At 41.7% G+C, this 19,153-nt stretch overlaps 1 protein-coding gene across 6 annotated transcripts in view; it reads right to left on the bottom strand.

Moving 5' to 3' along the window:
• Window positions 1-17,869, bottom strand: part of Ccdc85a (coiled-coil domain containing 85A) — a 205,367-nt gene extending 187,498 nt beyond the window's left edge. For 2 of the 6 annotated variants that reach the window (XM_023716525.1, XM_023716528.1), the window contains exons 1-2: window positions 16,927-17,869; window positions 9,569-10,520 (exon numbers count right to left, since the gene is read on the bottom strand). In XM_023716525.1, the coding sequence (XP_023572293.1) occupies window positions 9,569-10,520; window positions 16,927-17,193 (1,219 nt within the window). In that variant the 5' untranslated portion in view covers window positions 17,194-17,869. The remainder of the gene's footprint in view (window positions 1-9,568; window positions 10,521-16,926) is intronic. The other 4 variants (XM_004632441.3, XM_023716526.1, XM_004632442.2 and 1 more) reach the window with 4 other exon arrangements.
• Window positions 17,870-19,153: the final 1,284 nt, after the last annotated feature.

The following is a 19,153-nucleotide window of genomic DNA, read 5'->3' as shown; positions in this document are numbered from 1 at the left end:
AATATTATTCCTGAGTTTCATTTATCCAGCAATTGAAACTATGCCTAGTTTTAACTGAGGACCAGGATACAATTTCAAAACTTGTACTCTGCCATGAGGATACAAAAAATAGGAAGTTCATAACTCTTTGTTATGGGAACTCTATACATGAACAGCCACACCTGAATGCCACCATTATTACCTTTTATCTTAGGAAGGAGAAACCAGTATTGCCTTTATAAGGACAATGACGCAACCTGCTTCTCCCCTGCCATCTTGCCTGTTCTAAATGCCTCTTAGGACTCTCTTCTGCTTAAGGACCCTCTGCCTCAAAAGAGCAGCAGTTCTTTCTATTGGAAACACTTGAATAGCACTTTAAAGCAAAAGCAATTTATGTCAGGCACAGCAGTAACTCGATCTCACTCTCTTGCAGATTAAAGACTCTTAGAAAGCTGAGATTTCACGTCTGTATTCTCAAGTATCCCATGGTCTATTCTTGATACTGAGTTTCAAATTTCCTAGCTCTCTTGAAAATTGGCCCATTTTAGAACATGAAAGTATTCTTAGTATTTCTCAAAATAAAATACAAAATAATCTTTCAAATATGGCCATTTTGTTTGCCATAAAAATTATGCATTAAAATACTAGTAAAGGCAGCTTGGTTATATCAAACTAGCCAAGAATTAAAATCTTGGTGCTTATAATATTATAAAATACCTCAACAGTTAGAAGTACAGCAAGACCTATAAAAGAAGGACAAATAAACCTTAAAAAGCTGAAATACTCACAGAAGAACCATGCACACATGGCCTATGTACTTTATATACAGAAGGACACCTTAAGACAATTTATTCTTTTTTTAATAAACACTTCTAGGCAGTGTAGTTACCCACTTTCCTAATCTATGATAGGTCATTAGAAATACCAGAAAAGAACATTTAAAATAAGATGAGTTAGACTTTCTAAAGACATCAAGAAGTTCATGCTGTGCCAGCCCTGCACACAGGGCACCTTCAGATGGCAAATGAGACTGGGCGTGGTGGCGCACGCCTGTAATCCCAACGCTTGGGAGGCTGAAAACAGGAGGATCACTACCAGTCTGATCTGTATAGTAAGACCCTATAGAGCCCATACTAAATACATGAAGTTAAAAAAAAAAGAAGCAGCAGCTCAGCTGACAGCATTGTGGCTGTATTTTTAAGGAGATATGAGGAGGAGGTTATCTACCCAGGGACATGTAATTTGGACATCCCTTTAATAATCAGAAAAAAGCAGATAAAATTTGAGGAGTTTTAGAGCTTTATATCATAATAGTCTGGTAAATTTATTTTAATCATTTCCCCACATTGGTTCAGCAGTGCTACACAAGTAAAATATCATCATTATTTAATTACTTTTTGGCAAAATTTGGCATCACATTGTTATTTCTGACCAAGGAAACTTGATTATGACCCCCTAAACCCATCCCTCCAGAATAATGCATCATTACTAGGAGAAAACAGATAGCCCTAAATGTTTTGTATCTGTATTGTATTCATTTATTCATGCCCCTGTGGATACATATTGACGCATCTGTACTCATTTGACACTTGTAAAAAGTTGTAGCCTAATGAAGTGGAAAGATTTTTACTTCCTCATGGTTCACTGTAAATTGTTTCCGTTACACAGAAATATAAATGTATCACTAATTCAATGATCACATTGTTTTGATTATACATCTTGAAAAGTTTCAGTGAATTAGAACATATAAGCACTTAATTGATTTTAATTGTGTCTACAGATTGGGATCATAAAAGTGAAAGAAATTCTTGATTAACTTCATGACAAGAGCTACCATAGACGGCTGAATGTCAGATGCATTTGAATGTTTGTTTCACTAAACAGAATTAATTTAAAGTTTGGTATTGTTCAGATGCAATATTAGTTATTTTAACCTATACAAATATCACATTGATAATCTACTTAGGGAAAATACTAAACTGAAACAAGCCACTAGAATCAAAAAAACATTTATAGCTTTGTGCTATTATTACCGGTGCAGCTGAAAACCTTATATTAGATAATACATTTCTAAGTCATCTAGTTTTTTTCAATAACCAACCACTGAGTTAGTTTATAATTTTCTTAAATAGGCTAATTACACATATTAACTTTTATGTATCAATAAATCAAAATGTTTTCTTATGATCAATGCAATATGCTTTGCAATATAAGCATAATGTAATAAATTGATTCTATTTTTCAAAACTTAAGTTGATGCCCTAGCAAAATGTAACTATGGTTACCAAATTGCCATAGTGAAGCTTGCAGAAATCTATTCCTTTAACTATGTATGTGTTAATTCACAGAATAGAACATATTCAGAGGATCTCAATTAAAATCCATTGTTATTCCATAATTGTAACTGTTGAAAATTTTTCTTCCAAGTAACATTTGATTTATATTGTCCAAGTACATTTATAGGTGATGTTTGACTTTTCTAAGCAAAATAAAATATTTATGAGACTAATCATTCATGCTATATTTCACACCACTACTTAATTCAAAGGCAACTTCACCTAGTAGAAGTTCTGCTGAGTTTTTCCACAGACAGGTTACCTTACTACTCATAGACAGGGCCACCTTGCATTATCAATAGTTTTCCTATACTCACTAACAGTCTGAACAGAAAGCAAGGAGCACTATTAAAACTCTGGGAAATACCAATAAAGTGAGAGATTTGAAATACTACATCCTTTTGCATAACATATACTTCAGCATTGCAGGGTTTACATGATCTACATACAACCAGTAACACTTACAGTAAATGGGTTAGGAACCCATGTGTTTTATTTTTCATCTGAATGTGATATCTTTAAGAACTAAAGCAATATTAAATCATGCATGTCAAAGTTTCCCCAGAATTAACCAAACCATCTCAAACACAAAGAAAAGATAAATTTTCAACCCATAATCCAAAGACTAGTTGGATAAAACAGCCTGATCTGCTTCTAGAAGTACTCTGGCAAAACAAGGCAAAAGAGCACTAAGAAGCATTCAAGAAAACTTAAAACATGGCTTTCCAAACAATAAGGCCATAACAGCTCTAAGCAGACCTTCTACAACATAACTGAATAATTTCCTCACACAGATTACCACTGGCTAGGGTGATACTGAAGGACAACACAAAGTCATCGTTTACTAGAATGTGCTCAAAAAAACCAAAAGGTATCAGACTAACTAGGATAATGAAGGAATTGTCTTATTCTTAGGAAATATATGATAAACAATACATTAAAGAGTAAAAAAATAAAAGAATAATAGAAAGTATTTCTTTTTCTTGTGCCTTCTCATTTGCTGGTAATTAGCAATATGTACCTTTGGAATTAAAAAACTGAACAATTTTACTACTTTGTCTGGATTCAGAATACCCAGTGGGTGAATTGCTTAGAATTGCTTGTGGTCTTTTGAATTATCATTGAAAAATTAACAAATAGAGTTATTATTAAAAAAACCTGAATCATCCAACACATTTATGATATAAGCCGCAATAGCTATTTGCCATTTTGTCAACTGTTATCTGGAAGCAAAATTCTTTAGTTTCACTGAGGAAAGAAAAATATTTTAACCTCCTAAAAAGGTTCAGTTTGACCTTGAATTTCACTGCAATCAGGTAAACGAGAACCCTATTCTTAGTAGCTGATGCTGTCAGTTTGTGCTCTTATAAAACTAGTTTATGCCTTTACAGACACTTAATTTATTACATCTAGAATCCAGCAAGCAACTTAAATGGGCAAACGCCTTCACGTCTAGAAGTGACAAATGTTGAATCTGCTTATTTGAAAATGGAACTCTTTACAAACTAGAAAGCAGCTGTATAACTTCTAAAGAAATATATCATAAGCTTTTCATGTGGTTTGCGTGTATGTTTTTTGTTGGTGTTTTTTAATCAGTCACATATTAAGAAATGATTACACAGGTTTAGTTTTTGGGGTTTTTTTTCAGGCTTAGTTTTAATATAGAAAAAAATACCTAGAGTTCATCTTTGCATTCTCATAAGAAATTAAGCTAAAGTTTACAGGAAATTTTTGGACTTCAAGTTCAACTATATCATCCACAGAATGTCTAACTGAAAGGACAAGTAGACAGTTGTCTCTGACAAGTAGAGAGTTAAAGGGTCAATGTAGGCAATGTAGTGAAGAGTTAAAGACACTTAAGAAAAGGAAGACTGACTAATGGTAATCTTTTCCCCAACTTGCGTGTGCATGTTTGGAGGGAAGGTGCATTCTTACAGGTAGGACAATATTCTGCCAATACATATTTAGTCTCTACTTAATCTTGCCAAAATGTAGACTCTCTTCTCACCTACTTTTCCTCCTTTTTGCATGTAAAAACATGCAAGTGCTGATCCAAAGCACTCATAGTTCACATCAATCCCAAATAAAATAGCTCTGGAAATGACTCAGCTCATCTGCAATTTAGGATTAGTTTTGCTCCTGCTTCTTATCTGCTTATACACTCATGATGCAAACAAATTGTGTGGGGATTTAAAAATATGAAAAAGCATGTCTTACCATCCATATCAAAAGTTAATTTGTAACAGCAGGATAAATACAAACTACCAGCGCTCAAGTTTACAGGCTGATGATCCATAAACATCTCATTGTGCCACTTCATTTTCCAATTAATTACTGAAATAAAAATGCAATGTAAATATACTGCAAATACACTCTGGTGAAGGTATCAACTGTCACCAGAAGACCACTTACGAATGAGCAAACGTGAAGTAGATATAAAAAAGTCTTCATATTTTGCTATTCAATTTGATTAAATTAAAACCAAACAATTTTTACACAAAAAAAGGAATTGAACTACTATGTCACTTTATAACGTAGTGGTTATATCAAATTTGTAACTAAGTTCAGTTGTTAGATTTCAGGAAACCTTTGCCTAACTCAGGAGGTTTATCTGAATCCAAGTGATAAGTCACAATACATCATTTTCATCTAGTGATATCACTTATTTTAAAAGTGTTAAAACCTCTTAAGTCATGCATCAGAAGAAACATTTTGATATAAGCATAAAAAGTATTTGACAAAGTTAAACATCCTTTCATGATCAAAGCTACTGACATTATGGGGCCTGCCCATTAGCCCAGTTGTTTAAGTGACTCTTTAAACAAAGCAATCAGGATGCTGTGGTTCAATCCCCAGATCTTCAAGCCTTACCAGACCTGCCCTGAGGGCATCCTGAGCCAGCCAAGAAAAAAAAATCACTTCTGAACTTTTCTGTACTGTGAATAACCACTAAGAAGATAACAATATGCAATGTATTAATTATTGAAACTGGCCTATTTGAAACTGGTTTTGAAACTGTCTCATTGCTATCTCATTGCTATCAAAACCTATTGAAACTGGTTTTGAAACTGTCTCATTGCTGTTCCTCAATAAAATTAATAAACTACTGACATTAAATATAGGAGAAATATATCTCAATACAAGGAACATGAATATGAAAAACACAAACAACACCTTTCTCAATAGTAGAAATTGAAACATTTTCCTCTAAAGTGACCATTCTCAATACTTCTCAACATAGTAATGGAAGTTAATACCAAAGCAATAAAGAAAAATGAAGCTTGAATTGGAAAGGAAGAAGTGAACTGTTTCTATTTCCTAATAACCTGATTTTATGTATAGAAAACCCCTAACACTCCACTCAAAAATACCTGTTAGACCTGACAAACTAATAGCCTTATAAAGTTGGAGGATACTAAACTAACATAAAAAATCATTAACATTTCCAAATACTTATAATGAACTATCCAAAAAAGGAAATTAAAAAGACAATCCTATCTATAATGGCAGCCAAAAATTAAATAGATATAAAGTTGTGCATCATGGTGGTGCACACTTCTAATTATAGCAACTCGGAAGACAGAGGCAGGAAAACTGCTGCAAGTATGGGGCCAGCCTGGGCTACATAGTGAGCTCAAGGCCAGTCTACCCTGCACAGTGATACCTTGTCTCAAGAAACAATTAAATAGTTATAAATTTAACTAAGGTGGTAAAGGACCTGTATATTGAAAATTATTTTTTAAAACTGATAAAAATACAAATAAATGGAAAGACATTCTGTGTTCATGGAATGGAATAATTAACATTGTGAAAACATCCCCAGCATGGTATGCTTTAGAAGAGACAGAATCATCAATGGAACAAGATAGAAAATCCAGAAATAGCCTCAGAGATTTTCAGTCAACAGATTTTGACAAAAGTGGCAAGAGCTAACAATGGAGGGCAGGGCAGTCTTTTCAATAAGCAACGTTGGGAAAACTCAATATCCACATGCAGAAGAGTAAAACTGGACCCTTATACCAAGTAAAAAAAAGTCATTGTCAAATTGCCAAAGTCATCAAAAAGATTTAATTATAAAATCTGAAATTGTAAAATTACTGGAAGAAAACACAGGAGAAAAGTTGTATGACATTGGTTTGGACAATGATTTCATGATTATGATCCAAAAAGTATAGGCAATAAAAGCAAAAGTAGAAAAGTGGTATTACATAAACCAGCAAGGGAAAGTCACTAAACTGAAAATACACTCACAGAATTGGAGAACAAGGGCTGGCCAGATAGCTCAGAGGACTAAAGTGCTGGGGTTCGATCCCTCACGTGCTGGGCCAGCCACACCTCCTGGGCATGGCAAGGCAGCGATTGAGATTGGAACTGGGTGTGGTTGCATGCACCTGTAATCCTGGCACTCGGGAGGCTGAAAACAGGACAATCACTACAAGTCCAATCTATGTAGTGAGATCCTGTAACCCTGTACTAAATACATTTTTAAAAAAAGAAGAAGAAGAAATGGAGAACATATTTGCAAACCACACAGCTGATTATCTGTTTATTATCCAGGTTAATAAGTATTCAATTCAATACCAAAGAACAAAGTAGATCAACTTAAAATGGACAAAGAACCTGAAGAAACATTTCTCAATAGATATACACATCCCTATAGTCACATGAAAAATATTCAGAATCATTAATCATTATAGAAATGCAAATTAAGACTATAATGAGATATTACCTCACACTTGGTAGCTTTAATGAAGATGGAATATCAATGTTGGAGAGGAACAGAGAAAAGAGAGTTTCTTATACATTGTAGCTGAAAATGTAACAGTGTAACTATTATGGAAAATGGTATGGAGCTTCTTCAGAAAACTAAACATGGAATTATGATATGATCAAGTAATCTCATTCTGAGTTATAAATCCAGAGGAACTAAAATCAGTAGTGAATATCTGCATTATCATGCCTATTACAGCATTTGTCACAATAACTAAAATATGAGATCAATCTGCCCATGGCTAGAAGAATGGACAAAAGAAATGTGGTATATATAAAGTAGAACACTATTCAGTAATAACAACAAAGGAAATACAATCATTTCCAGCAACATGGAGGAAACTGGAGGACATCATGTTAAGTGAAAAAAATCAAGCACAGAAGATAAATGTCATATGATTTCACTTGTAATGTACCCAGTAAAGTTTAGCCCACAGAAAAAGAATAGAATAATGGCTACTAGAGGGTAAGGTAATAATAGAAGGGGAAAGAATGTGCAGTTGTTGATCAAGAGACACAAAACTTCAGACAGAATGGATTTGAGATCTATTGTGTAACCAGGTAATTATAGTCACTAATCACATATATCTCAAACTTTGAAAATGTCTCACCATAAATATGATATGTAAGAGACATGGTAGATATGTCTGATTTAAGCATGCCACACTGTATACATAGATCGAAATATCACATAGCCAGTAAATATTCATAAATTATTATTTGGTAATCCATAATACAATTTTTAAATAAAAATAAACTAGAGTTCTTTAAAGAGCTATTTTATAAAATGAAGATTTATTGTAAGTGAACCTCCTGCCCCAAGTATTTTTAGTTTAAGAAACGAAGTTTCCTTAAAATAGTATATACATCATTACTACTCAAGGTCATTAAAAAATAATCAAGAAATGGAAAAGTCATTAGCTTTCCTTTCCCATTAACCTACTACCACCCTTGAAGACAAGCACCATGGTCAATGGCCCACTTCATGACAGTGACACAATCAGCCTATCTTTGCAAATGGCCTTCACCTCCTGTGGGGACCTACGCAGCCAAGGCTGCCCACAGCAACATGAACACTTCTACTTGCCACTCTCAGGAGCATGGGTATGGGTACAAGCAACCTGGCAAAGGCGCCAGCCAGGAGACCTGGACATAACAGATAAACTGGCTCTCCCTGCTCCCTTCCAACTGAGGCAACCAAGAAAGAAGCATCTTGCTATCCTCCCCACCTCTTCCATTTGCACTTAAAAGAACACTGGATGCATTAGAAGTCAAGCACTGAGAGTCAATTTTCAGCAATATGAGAAAAGGATTAAGGATGCAATAGAATCCGACAACTAAATCTTACAGTACAATATTGCAAATTTATCACTTCATGTCATTAAAATTGGCAGCCTTCTCCACCACTGTTCATAGCTGACTACACATAAAGCTCTAAAGAAGCTTTCATATACAGAGAGAAACCCATAGATATTTTCAGTGAAAAACCCCACAGTTTATAAAACCAAGGATTTTAGTTTTACTTCAACTATAAGTAACATAAAAGAATTGTGAAAGGTTTTTTATTGTTGTTTTGATTTTGGTTTGGTTTTTGTTTTCCAAAATTATTTCTTTCTCTCTTGAATTGAAAGTGATTTCAGAACAAAGATGCATAAAATTAAGTCTCATTTTAAAAGTTTAAAAGCTCAGGTTTAGTGTTGCATCAGCAAACGTAGCAGGTATCATGCTTTGGAAACCAAAGGAGAGTCCAAACACCAAACACACCTGTACATTTTAAATAGGTGCACTTAAATGACCCAGAAGATGTCTCCTCTAATGTAAAAGGACAAACTCTTTAGAATCTATTTAAAGGACTTTCTTGAGAGAGTAGACGGACTCTGAGTGAGTAGGAAACAACCATGGAAGCATCTTGGATGCAGATAAAAGTCACAAATTCATGCTATTACCACCAAGACAATGGGAGTCCCCAAGGTAAAGGGGTGCATAGGCAGTCAAGCACACCAGTCATGAAGCCTATTAAGGGACACCACATTTCTTTTTTAATACTGTTTCCATAAATATTCATTCCTCTCTAAAAAACTATTAACTGGACTCAAAATCCACTTGCATCCCATTTCACAAGTTAACTCTAGTAAGAAATAGCATAAACTAGGAAAATACTTCACTTCAGAATGAAAAAGTCTTATTCCTATCTCCAGGACTCATAGATTTCAAGTCAGAGCCCCAAGGAATTATTGTTTCTCTTCTCTTAACCCTTCACCCTCAATCTTCTTCTGTCTTACTTGCCTGATAAATATATAAAATAAAAACAAATCAAGGGGAAGAAACACACTTTTTGACTTCAGGGACAATGTCTGTCCCTCCTCCTCAACCACTGCTCAGCCAGCACCTGCACTTTCTAACATGGTTCAAAAGCCCTGTATCATTCAGCACTCTCTGCTCAGTTGCTCAGGAAAGCAGTTCCGCAGCGCGTACTGACCCACCGTTCATGCCACTGTAGACACTGCGATGATGGGGCGACGCCTCCTCTTGTGCTTGCCGTCTGAGGGTGCCCTCCCTGCTGCCTCCGCCACTGCCTCCGCCTCCTACGTGTTTGTGATCAGGGCTTCCCCCATAATGCTGTTTGAGATGTTCAGGACTGGTGCCTCTGACTCTGGGGAGGTGTTCCAGGCTGCCCCCAAGAGCATGTTTCTGAAGATGCTCCGGGCTCCCTCCACTAGGCCTGGCGTGCTCTGGGCTGCCTCCTGGCCTGTGCTTCTGGAAATGTTCAGGGCTCCCGCTCAGCACATGCTTAGGCAGTGTTTCCGGGCTGCTCCCAGGCTGTGGATGTCTTTGTTGTTCTGGACTGCCCTTACACAAGGGTTTGTGGTGCTCAGGGGTGGGTCCTTTGAGGGCTTTTGAGTGATCCGAGGTCCCAGAGACTCTGGGTTTCTGCAAGTGTTCAGGGCTGGCACTCCTATGCTTGGAGTGCTCTGGACTACCCTCGCCTCGTGGCTTCTGGAGATGCTCCGGGCTGCCTCCACTTGTGTGGTGCTTATGGTGGTCAGGGCTGTCAGTGCTGCCAGTGCTGGAAGTACTGCTGCCATCTCCCACATCCCGCACATAAGGTGCCGTGGAGGCGGTGAGCTGGCACAGGCTGGCCTGGCTGTCGATGGAGCAGCGGCTGCCGGCACAGCCTGCACCCTTCTCCTCATCCAGCAGCACGCAGAGTTCCTTGAGCTCCATGTTCTCCTTCACCACTTCCTCCTGCTTCACCTCCAGTTCCTTGAGCTTCTGCAGGTATAAGGCCACTTCCTTGTGCATCACCCCAGCTGTGTAGCGGCCTAGTCTCTGCCACTCCCGGGACACCCTTTTTCCTTTCTGCCGGTCATCATCCAGAAAGCAGCAGAGATCCCTCAGTTCCTGGTTGTCCTCCTGCAGTTTCTGGTTGATATCCTGAAAAGAGAGAACCATTCAAGGAAGGAACTCAGAGGCGGTGCATGCTCAGAAACCCAGGGTCAAGAGAGCCTGAAACTGAGTTCTCTGGGATGTCGGGGGAAGAGGTGAAAAGAAAAGAGCTGAAGGCGTGCAAAGCTGAAGGTGTGCAACTCTCCAGAAACTCTCCCATAAATGCTGAAATAGTAGGTATCAGTTTTATTCTCTGCAGAATACTTTATTATTGCATCTAAGTTTCACCAAAACATTTAAAAGACAAAAATTACTGTCATTTTACAGAACGGGAAACTGAATCTCACAAGACTTTACTTGTCCAATATCATCCGGTCAGTATCTAGGGAGCAGCCAGTTAATTAATAAAAACTCAGTTCATAGAAAACAAACACCGCCCCTATACACCCTCAGAAAACACGGCTTCTTTTGACCTATGAAATATCCAAAAGCCCTATGACTGAGGTTTTTCAGCAGTGCCAACAAAGCACTACTCGGTTATTCAGCCTATGACATAGAATGAGTCCCAAACCTCCACTAAGAAAACACACAATTGCCCTCTAGTGTCATTTCAGTAGCCGCACGCAAGTCCTACCGACTGTACCCATAGATGTGTCTTAGTCTCTTAGGTATCTCACACAGAATGCAAGCTACCGTGAGCTCTTGCCAGTAAACACCCCTCCCTAAAGTGTACTTCTCAGCAAACACCACATCCACCCACCCCACTGCCCTTGATAAGAATTTTCTGGGTACCTTCTCTCATCTCCCACTTCCAAACCAGTTTCTGGAAAGTAACCTCTAAAATTTATTTCGCCTTGTCATGCCCACATTAAGAATCCTTTAATAGTGTCTCATTGCCCTAGGATAGAGTTTAAACTTCACTTCTCACCAGGCCCCAAGTGATCTGACTCAGTCTGCTCATTCTTAGAGATTTAGTAAGCATCTGCTATGCACAAGGAATAAATTCAACAGCTAGAAATGTACTGAGAACATAGCAGAAACATCACATGCCACAGTTTTCATTCTGATGGAAAAGTTAATATATATACATGTATATGTATATGTAAATGTATATGTATATGTATATATTCACATAATGAAAAGTGCTAGGGGTAAAAAACTAAAGAAAGTTAAAAAAAAAATTTTTTTTTTCAAGAAATGGTACCACTGCAAGGAAGGGAAAAAATTGAGCAAAGACCTGGCTACAATGAAGGAACAAACATAAAAGTGAAGATGATCCAGAGCAGAGGTAGGACAAGCACAGCAGGTCTGAAAAATGGGATGAAATGAGGTGAGAAAGGAGGCCTGAGACCCATTGGAGCCTAAGTAGTATAGGGCTAGGTCCTCCAAGAGAAGGACTCTGGGGTGTTGAAGACCTGAGATTAGAGGAGTGTCAAGTTGTGATTCATTTTATGAAGGACTGACATAGCTTTGGGTGGGAAAGAGACTGACTGGGTTTGGGAGGAGGACAAAACAGCGTAAGACAGGATGAGGTGGAGACTAGATGACCAGTAAGGAGCTTGCAAGAGTGGACAGGGAGGAGATGCCTGTGGCTTAGATGAGTGACAGCAGCAGAGAGACTGAGCATTGCACGCTGAGGACCCCAACTATAGCCTCGGTTCAGGTCAAGGGGAAAACCCTTCTCTCACTTGCAATGCCTTCCCCACCCTTGTACACAGCCAGTGCTCATTTTGCATTACTCCTCCATAGAAGTCATTCAAAAGGGTCACACCTCTGCTCTGTATCACTCCTTGCCTCTATTATACCTATTACAATGTAACAGGTGTATTTACAATTGCCTGTTAGTTCAAGTCTCCATCCTCACTGAAGCCAAAGAGAATACAAAGCTCAGCCACTCTGTTCCCCTATGTAGCTAGACCATAGCACTCTCACTGTAGGCACCTGAAACTAGAGAATTTTAAAATGTATTGTGACACTTCCACTGATTCTCCATTCACACATACAGTAAAAGAAACACCATGTTTAGAGATGAAACTGGGTTAGCTGTGGGGTTGTACATATGACTGGCCCTGCTTTACAAAGGCTCTCATTTTCATTTTAAAACCTCTCATTGTAAACAACTTTATCTTCCAATCTAGAAGTACAGACACTCAGAAAATAGACTTCCTTTTGTTAAACTTGAGTTAATCCCAACACATCACATCCTCTGAGACTGATTAGAGAACAAACTTTAGAACATCTACCCATGATATCCTTTATTTCCTGAGTCACAAACCCTCAGGTGTAAAAGAATTTCAAGGCCTGTGAAATTAGTTTTCATTTGACTCCAATTCCAACTCTTGGCATTACCAACAACTCTGTTTCTTTGTTTCTAATGCCCACTTCCTCCTTTGCTTTTCTGGGCTGTTTTATGACTTCAGGCTTGACCTTGACCAACGGCCTCCCACCTGGCTTCTCTGCTTTGTCTGCCCATCTGTCTTCTCTTGCCTGCTCTAATCCAAACACCCCTCAGCCATAATGATCTTCAAAGGAGATCCCTGCATGGATCATCCCTTCTGTTGACCAACCTGTAGCAGCTCCTTTTTGGTAGGATAAAATGAATAAACCCTCTGCCACACCTGAAAAACACTCTCCTACATTTCTACCTTTGACTCTCTGTGGACAAATTAGGAGCCTTAATTATGGCTGTTCATTCCAGCTAGAAAATATCCCCTTCTTACCCATATGAATTGAACCTAAAATGAGAGATTTCCCCCGAGCAGTCTCTCTAGGCACCAGAACATTAACCACAAATATGCATAAGATCACACCCCATAAATGAATGAGTTAACTTTCCCACTTGCTGCTTAATGCCTGTAACACATTTCAGCATTCACTGGGCATCATGATTTTTCTTCTTTTCTCATACAGGTATCTTAGCTTATGGAAGGCAGATGTCTAATGTCTTTCTTTGCATAGGCAACATACCTGCCAGGGTACCTTTTATACAGTAGACACATAAGATAGTGTTTATGGACTGATCAATCCTTTAAAGCCCAAGACTTGTGCCCAAAACAGGTTTCAGATGTAGCTCCTGGGAAAGAATTTCTATTATTATTTTCAGCAAGCCCTTGCTATGTTGGAACCTACAGTAATAAGAGGATAAATTATCCCTTGATGCTTCTGCCTTAGGGGCAATTGGAAGCTGTAACTATTCAGAGAAAATAATATTAAGCCAAATTAATCTAAGCTTCAAAATATACTCAACAATCAATTTAAGCCTGGAATTAGATAGAAAAAAAAATCATGTTCTTCTTCATCTGAATGAATTTCCATTTGAAATATTTTCTTTTGACTCTCAAATGTTAGTCCTGATTTCTCCAAAAACACAAACAAGACTGGTGGCGTTATGGGCTCCGTGGAGCTGAGGAAGTGAGCAGAGCCTTCACAGCATTCCATACTGGTAGGTGCCCAGAATGAGAGGCCTGTTCAACTTTCTTCCTTCAGTCCTTCTTCCTATTTTTAATTTTCTTGAGAATATTATTTACTTTCCAATTTAAAGCTATTCCCTTCACCCTTTGATGAATGGCTAAGCACCTTGTGAGGCACCTTCTTCAAATTTGCCACAATAAGAACTGGACTGAACCACTAAGCGCTCTTTTAACCTCACCATAGGCCACCAGATTTTATCTAAATATCTAACATGGCCTTCTGTCCATTTTACAAACTACTACCCACAACTTCAATCTTGTGACTACAGAATAACAAGAACCATATCAGTGTAGAACAACTGTTCTAATTCTTTTTTTTTTTTTTTTCTTCATTGCAGAATGGGTGAGAGGGTTTGGGAGTGACTAGATAATTAATTCAATGCAGATAATAAATCTACAGAGATTTTGTTGCCAAACCAGCCCCCACCAGCATTCTGGGTCACAGCAACTGTCTAAGACTCCAGTACCTTATGACATTAGCACCCTAAATGAAAGTACCCTTTCTCCATCCCTTTGGATCCACACATTCTAAATAAAGAATATCAACTAGCTAAAAGACAAGAAAGCCTATTTTGTACATATTACATCCATGTGACCTTGAGAAATCTATCTAACCTTCCTGAGGATTCTGTATCTATGTATCATTTAACACTCATAAAACCTTACTTAGAATTGAAATTAAAATTCCCACTGAGCCAATGAAAAACCAAATCTTAGAGAGGTTAACAGTTTGCCCAATGTAACCAAACCATACAGCCACAGTTCCACCTACTAGCCTTAAAAACATTTGGATGCAATTTCAAAGTCGGATCACAGCAAAGGGCATTTTAAAGTATATCCTTCCCTACCCTACATTTGCAGTCAATTCAGAGTGCCAAATCACCCGAGGGCAAAAGTAACACCTCTATCGTCCAATAAAGCCAAATAAATAAATATACCATTCCTTAGTCAACCACATATTTGGATCACTATGGTGTCCAGGAAGCTCTGTGCTAAAATGACTAAGAAAAGGGAGAATGTTGGTCTCTCAGCAGAGCCTTAAAGCCCCTCAGGCCTTGTGCCACCTTGAAGCTACCCAGGGATGGTGCAGACTGAAGTAGAGCCTGGGACAGAAAGTAACCAGCTGTCATCATTTCTGAACTTGATAAGGTGTAGGCTAGGAAGTCTTAACACCAGCTGAGGAATTCAGACCACAGAGACTTCACTACTAGGGGTGTAACTGCTCTAAGTGGCCCAACACTAGTTTCTAAATGATGCCCTGAGGGTGAAAACCAGGTACCTGGCCACAGAGAAGCACAGCACTGGCTCACACAGAGATCTTCACACACAGCCTGCAGCAACATGAAAGAACGTCCAAGAATCTGATTTATTGTGCTGATTCTCTATGTTATTAAAACCTTTAGGAAATTAGTTAAACTCTTACCAGTCACAGTATTGTTTAAACCATTTAAGAAGATTATACTCGAGGTTGAAAAACTAATACTATTGTCCAGTTTTACCTAAGAAATCCAGGCTATACAGTTATTTGTCTTCAGCTTGTGAGAATAACCATTATATTTTGTAGTCAAGTACAGTACTAAACCTTGCCCTACATCATTAATTTATCTTCACAACACCCTAGCAATTATCATGTGCATCATACTGGTAATAAAATAAGGTCCTGACAAATTACTCAAGCTCACCTTCCTGGCAGATAAGATTTCTAGACTCAGATCCACTTCTAAAATCATCTTCCTCTATTCCAGCCTGCCTCTATACCCCAAACAGCCCAGTACTTAATAAATATCCCACAATAATGAATTAAAATAAAGGAGAGATCAAGGCTGGGGGGGAGGGCTTTCTGTGGGCTCTTCTTGGTGGAACCGACTCGAGGGACCACGTGACAGCGCTTTGGGATAGGGGAGGGCCGTTTCCACTTAGCGCGCTGCAGTGCGCGGGTGAGTCCGGGCATCTCGCATAGCCAGTCCTCCCCATCCCAGAATCCCAGAAGGAGAGCCCTGAGGCAATTAAGGAACAGAGTCTACTGCTGAAGAAGTAGGGTGGGAGTAGAAAAGGACCAGAACAGTTTGTGCCTGCGGGAATTTGCTCCCTAAGGTCCCCGCAGGTATTTCGTTTGTGTCTGGCTTCCTATAAACAAAACCAGAACAATGAGAGGAAGGAATACCGAAAGGCACCCTTCGAGCTTGTGGAGAGGAAGTTTGCAGTGTATGCGGGCCAGCAGGGCGGTTCCCGGCCTCCGGGTCTGCTGGGGCCAGGCACACTGCGGACACATAGAGCTCTCCAAGGAGAAAAGAAAGTTAGTGGGGTTAGGGGGTCTCCCCTTTTGCTAACAGCAGAGCGACAGCCAAAATAGAATTCATCACTGATCGACACTTTGGGGCATCCTTGCTAAACCCTATGCCTGCCACACTGGGTCCCTTGCCGCCCCACCCAATTCCACCTCCCATTCTGGAGAAAATTAAAATCAGACTCTATGCAATCCCAGGGGACGCCAGCCAAAGGAAGGCAAAAGAAAGCACAGGAGCTAGCGAAATCCTTGAAGCTCCTCTACACCAGGTGACACACACCGGCTCCAAGGGTAGCATCTGCTATTTCTCTCCGGGCGCCGCTCGGGCCCTTTCCTTGGCAGGGACGCCCTTTCTGTGCCCTCTACTCACCGGAAAGCTGGTGGCGCTAGAGCAGCCTTATCCCCGACCCCCGAAAACAAAGCTCCCCCGGGCCCTCTCTTGCCTCCTTTCCTGGCTGCCCTTAAGCTGACGGTCAGGTTCTCTATGAAACTGAAGGTCAGCCATCTCCCTCCCCATCCTCTCTCCAGAGAACCCCGAGAGAGCTAGAAGCCTCCAAAGTTTGTACAACTTCGCGAAGGGCTGAGGATAGGGCCGACCGGTGCTGCCTAGGATATGGAAGAGGATCACCTGTTGAGGGAGGGAAGGAAAGTTTGCGGGCCCCGCCCCGCCCGCTGAGCCCGGCCCGGGCCGCCTCACCTTGAGCCCGCGGATCTCGCCGAGGTGCAGCTGCAGGCGGCGGTTCACTTCGCGGATGAGGTTGCTGTGATCCAGCATCGCGCTCACCTTCTCGGCCTCGGCGCGCCGGAGGCTGCGGATCAACTCTTCCTTGCTCCACTGCAGCAGCTCCTCGTCCGTCACTTTGGACAGATCCTCCACGGCTGCAGCCGCGCCCGCGCCGACCGGGGTTGGGGGACAACTTTCAGCCGCCGCCGCCGCCGCCGCGCCTCCGGCCGCCTTAGACATGGTATCCACGCGGGGGCGGGTGAGAGTGGGTGGAAGAGGCAAAGCGACTCGCCGGGGCGCGGGGCCGCCTCCGCCCACAGCCTGTGCGCTCCGGAGTCACCGGCACCGCCCGGGGGCCGCTGCGAGGGCGCGGCGGGGGTCGCGCAGGGCAGCCATCCTACCTCGCCATCCCCGCGCGCGCACCCGCGAATCCCCAGCGCCGGGCAGACTGGCGGCTGCCCCGGCCGGTTCCAACTCCGCGCAAGTCCATAGTGCTGGACGCCAGGGAGCCGGAGCCAACGCGGCAAAACCGTGGGGGTCCGGCGCGCGGAGGCCTGGGGGCCTTCGCCCTCAAAGCCCCTTCCTTGTCGTGCGCCTTGATCCGAGATTGGGCCCAGACACACTCTCACGCCGGCACACGCACTTTTCTCCCCTTCCCCGATGCAGTCGCGGGCTCCTCCCCTCTCCAGCCGCTCGGCGCTCGCAGGCTCCCCGACGCCCTCCCGGCTGCTCCGACGCGCGCCCGCCGCGGCTGCCCAAGGGCTCTGCGCGGCCGTCGGGCTGCGCTCCTCCGGCCCCTTCGTTGCGCCTGCAGCTGCTTCTGGGCTGCTCAGGGAAGCTTCGGATTTGCTGATCTGAGCCAAGGAGTGGTGAAGGGTGGGGACCGACAGGAGGAGGAGCCTGAAGCGAGGGACGCCTGCGGCGCCTCCCCCGCGTGCTAGACGCTGCTGCAGCTCGACTGCCACCAGGGTCTCCACGCAATCGTGCTTCCTAGCCCGCGCCCGCTAGGGCAGGAGAGGCTTTCCGCGGCCGGCGAGGGTGGGGTCGGAATAAAGAGCAGGTGGGAGCTGTGGCAGCCCCTGCTGTAGGAGGCTCGCGCGCGCCACCGTGTGACGGAAGGTTCTCCCTCCTCTGCCACCCTACCCCACCCCAGCTCCTGGGGTGGGCTTACCACTAGGCTGGGTGTCACCAGGCAGGGGAAACAGCTGCCTACCAAAATGAAAGGCGCTTTTTATTTGCAGCGATTGCGGATCAAAAAAAGGATGACGTAACAACACCTAAAGAATACCCAGACTTGTACACTTCGGAAAATGGGAAAGAAGTAAATACAAAACCGAAGGAGGGAGAAGGAAAAAATCTTAATGCTGTGAAAAAGGAGAAAGGGGGTTCAGGGCACGGCTCTGTATGGACCTCCTACATCCACCACCAGGCCTGTCTCTCCTAAAACTTCACTACTGTAAGAAAGCTTCAGGGGGGAAATCTTGTGTTTTTTAAATTTTTACTTGAAATACATCAAAGCTTTTCAAAAAAAAATAAAATGCCTCTTTTACTCCTTTCTGAGAGCTAGGATTTAAGGTCAGCGCAGTCACCTGTCCGCAGAGCAAGCCAAGACTCCCTTATGCAAGCGGAAATGCCAGCCAAGGAAATTTTCCTTTTCCTGTGTGCCCTGCGCTGCCCGTAGCTCACTGGGTTGGCTCTTAATGATGCTGATATGTGGGAGGAGAAATTCTGTGGCTCTAGACTCTAACTCCAGGCTACCCTCTGGGGAAGTGGCCTGGCGTCAGCACTCAGCTGAAAACATGCTTTTGCCTAAAGAAATGTGTGCACTTGGCCCTGGGAGGATGAGAAGGTTAGAAAACTAGAGAGCTCTGTCAACCTCCCACCACCGCACAGGCACGCACACTTCAGGCAACCAGGGTACAGACAGAATCATCTTCATCCATGAGGCACAAAACCTAAATCAGTCCCTCCGCCAGCTAGTCAGTGTGTAAGCCCCAATTAAGCTGCCACCTAGTCCAAGATGGCCAGGTAAGGACTGAGCCCTGGCTTTGTTGAAAGCAAAGAAAGTGGCACTGCTGTCCTCTGATCAAAATGGCCTTAACGTTTTCCTCACCTTGACTAAACTTCACAAAGCCTCCTAATCATGGGCCCCAGACCTCCCTTTTCTCAGAGCATTTACCTTAACAGACTTTCAATTATA

This window comes from Octodon degus, unplaced genomic scaffold (assembly GCF_000260255.1).
Source record: "Octodon degus isolate 3935 unplaced genomic scaffold, OctDeg1.0 scaffold00048, whole genome shotgun sequence".
NCBI lineage: Eukaryota > Metazoa > Chordata > Mammalia > Rodentia > Octodontidae > Octodon > Octodon degus.
This window is presented reverse-complemented; position numbering and strand designations above follow the sequence as displayed.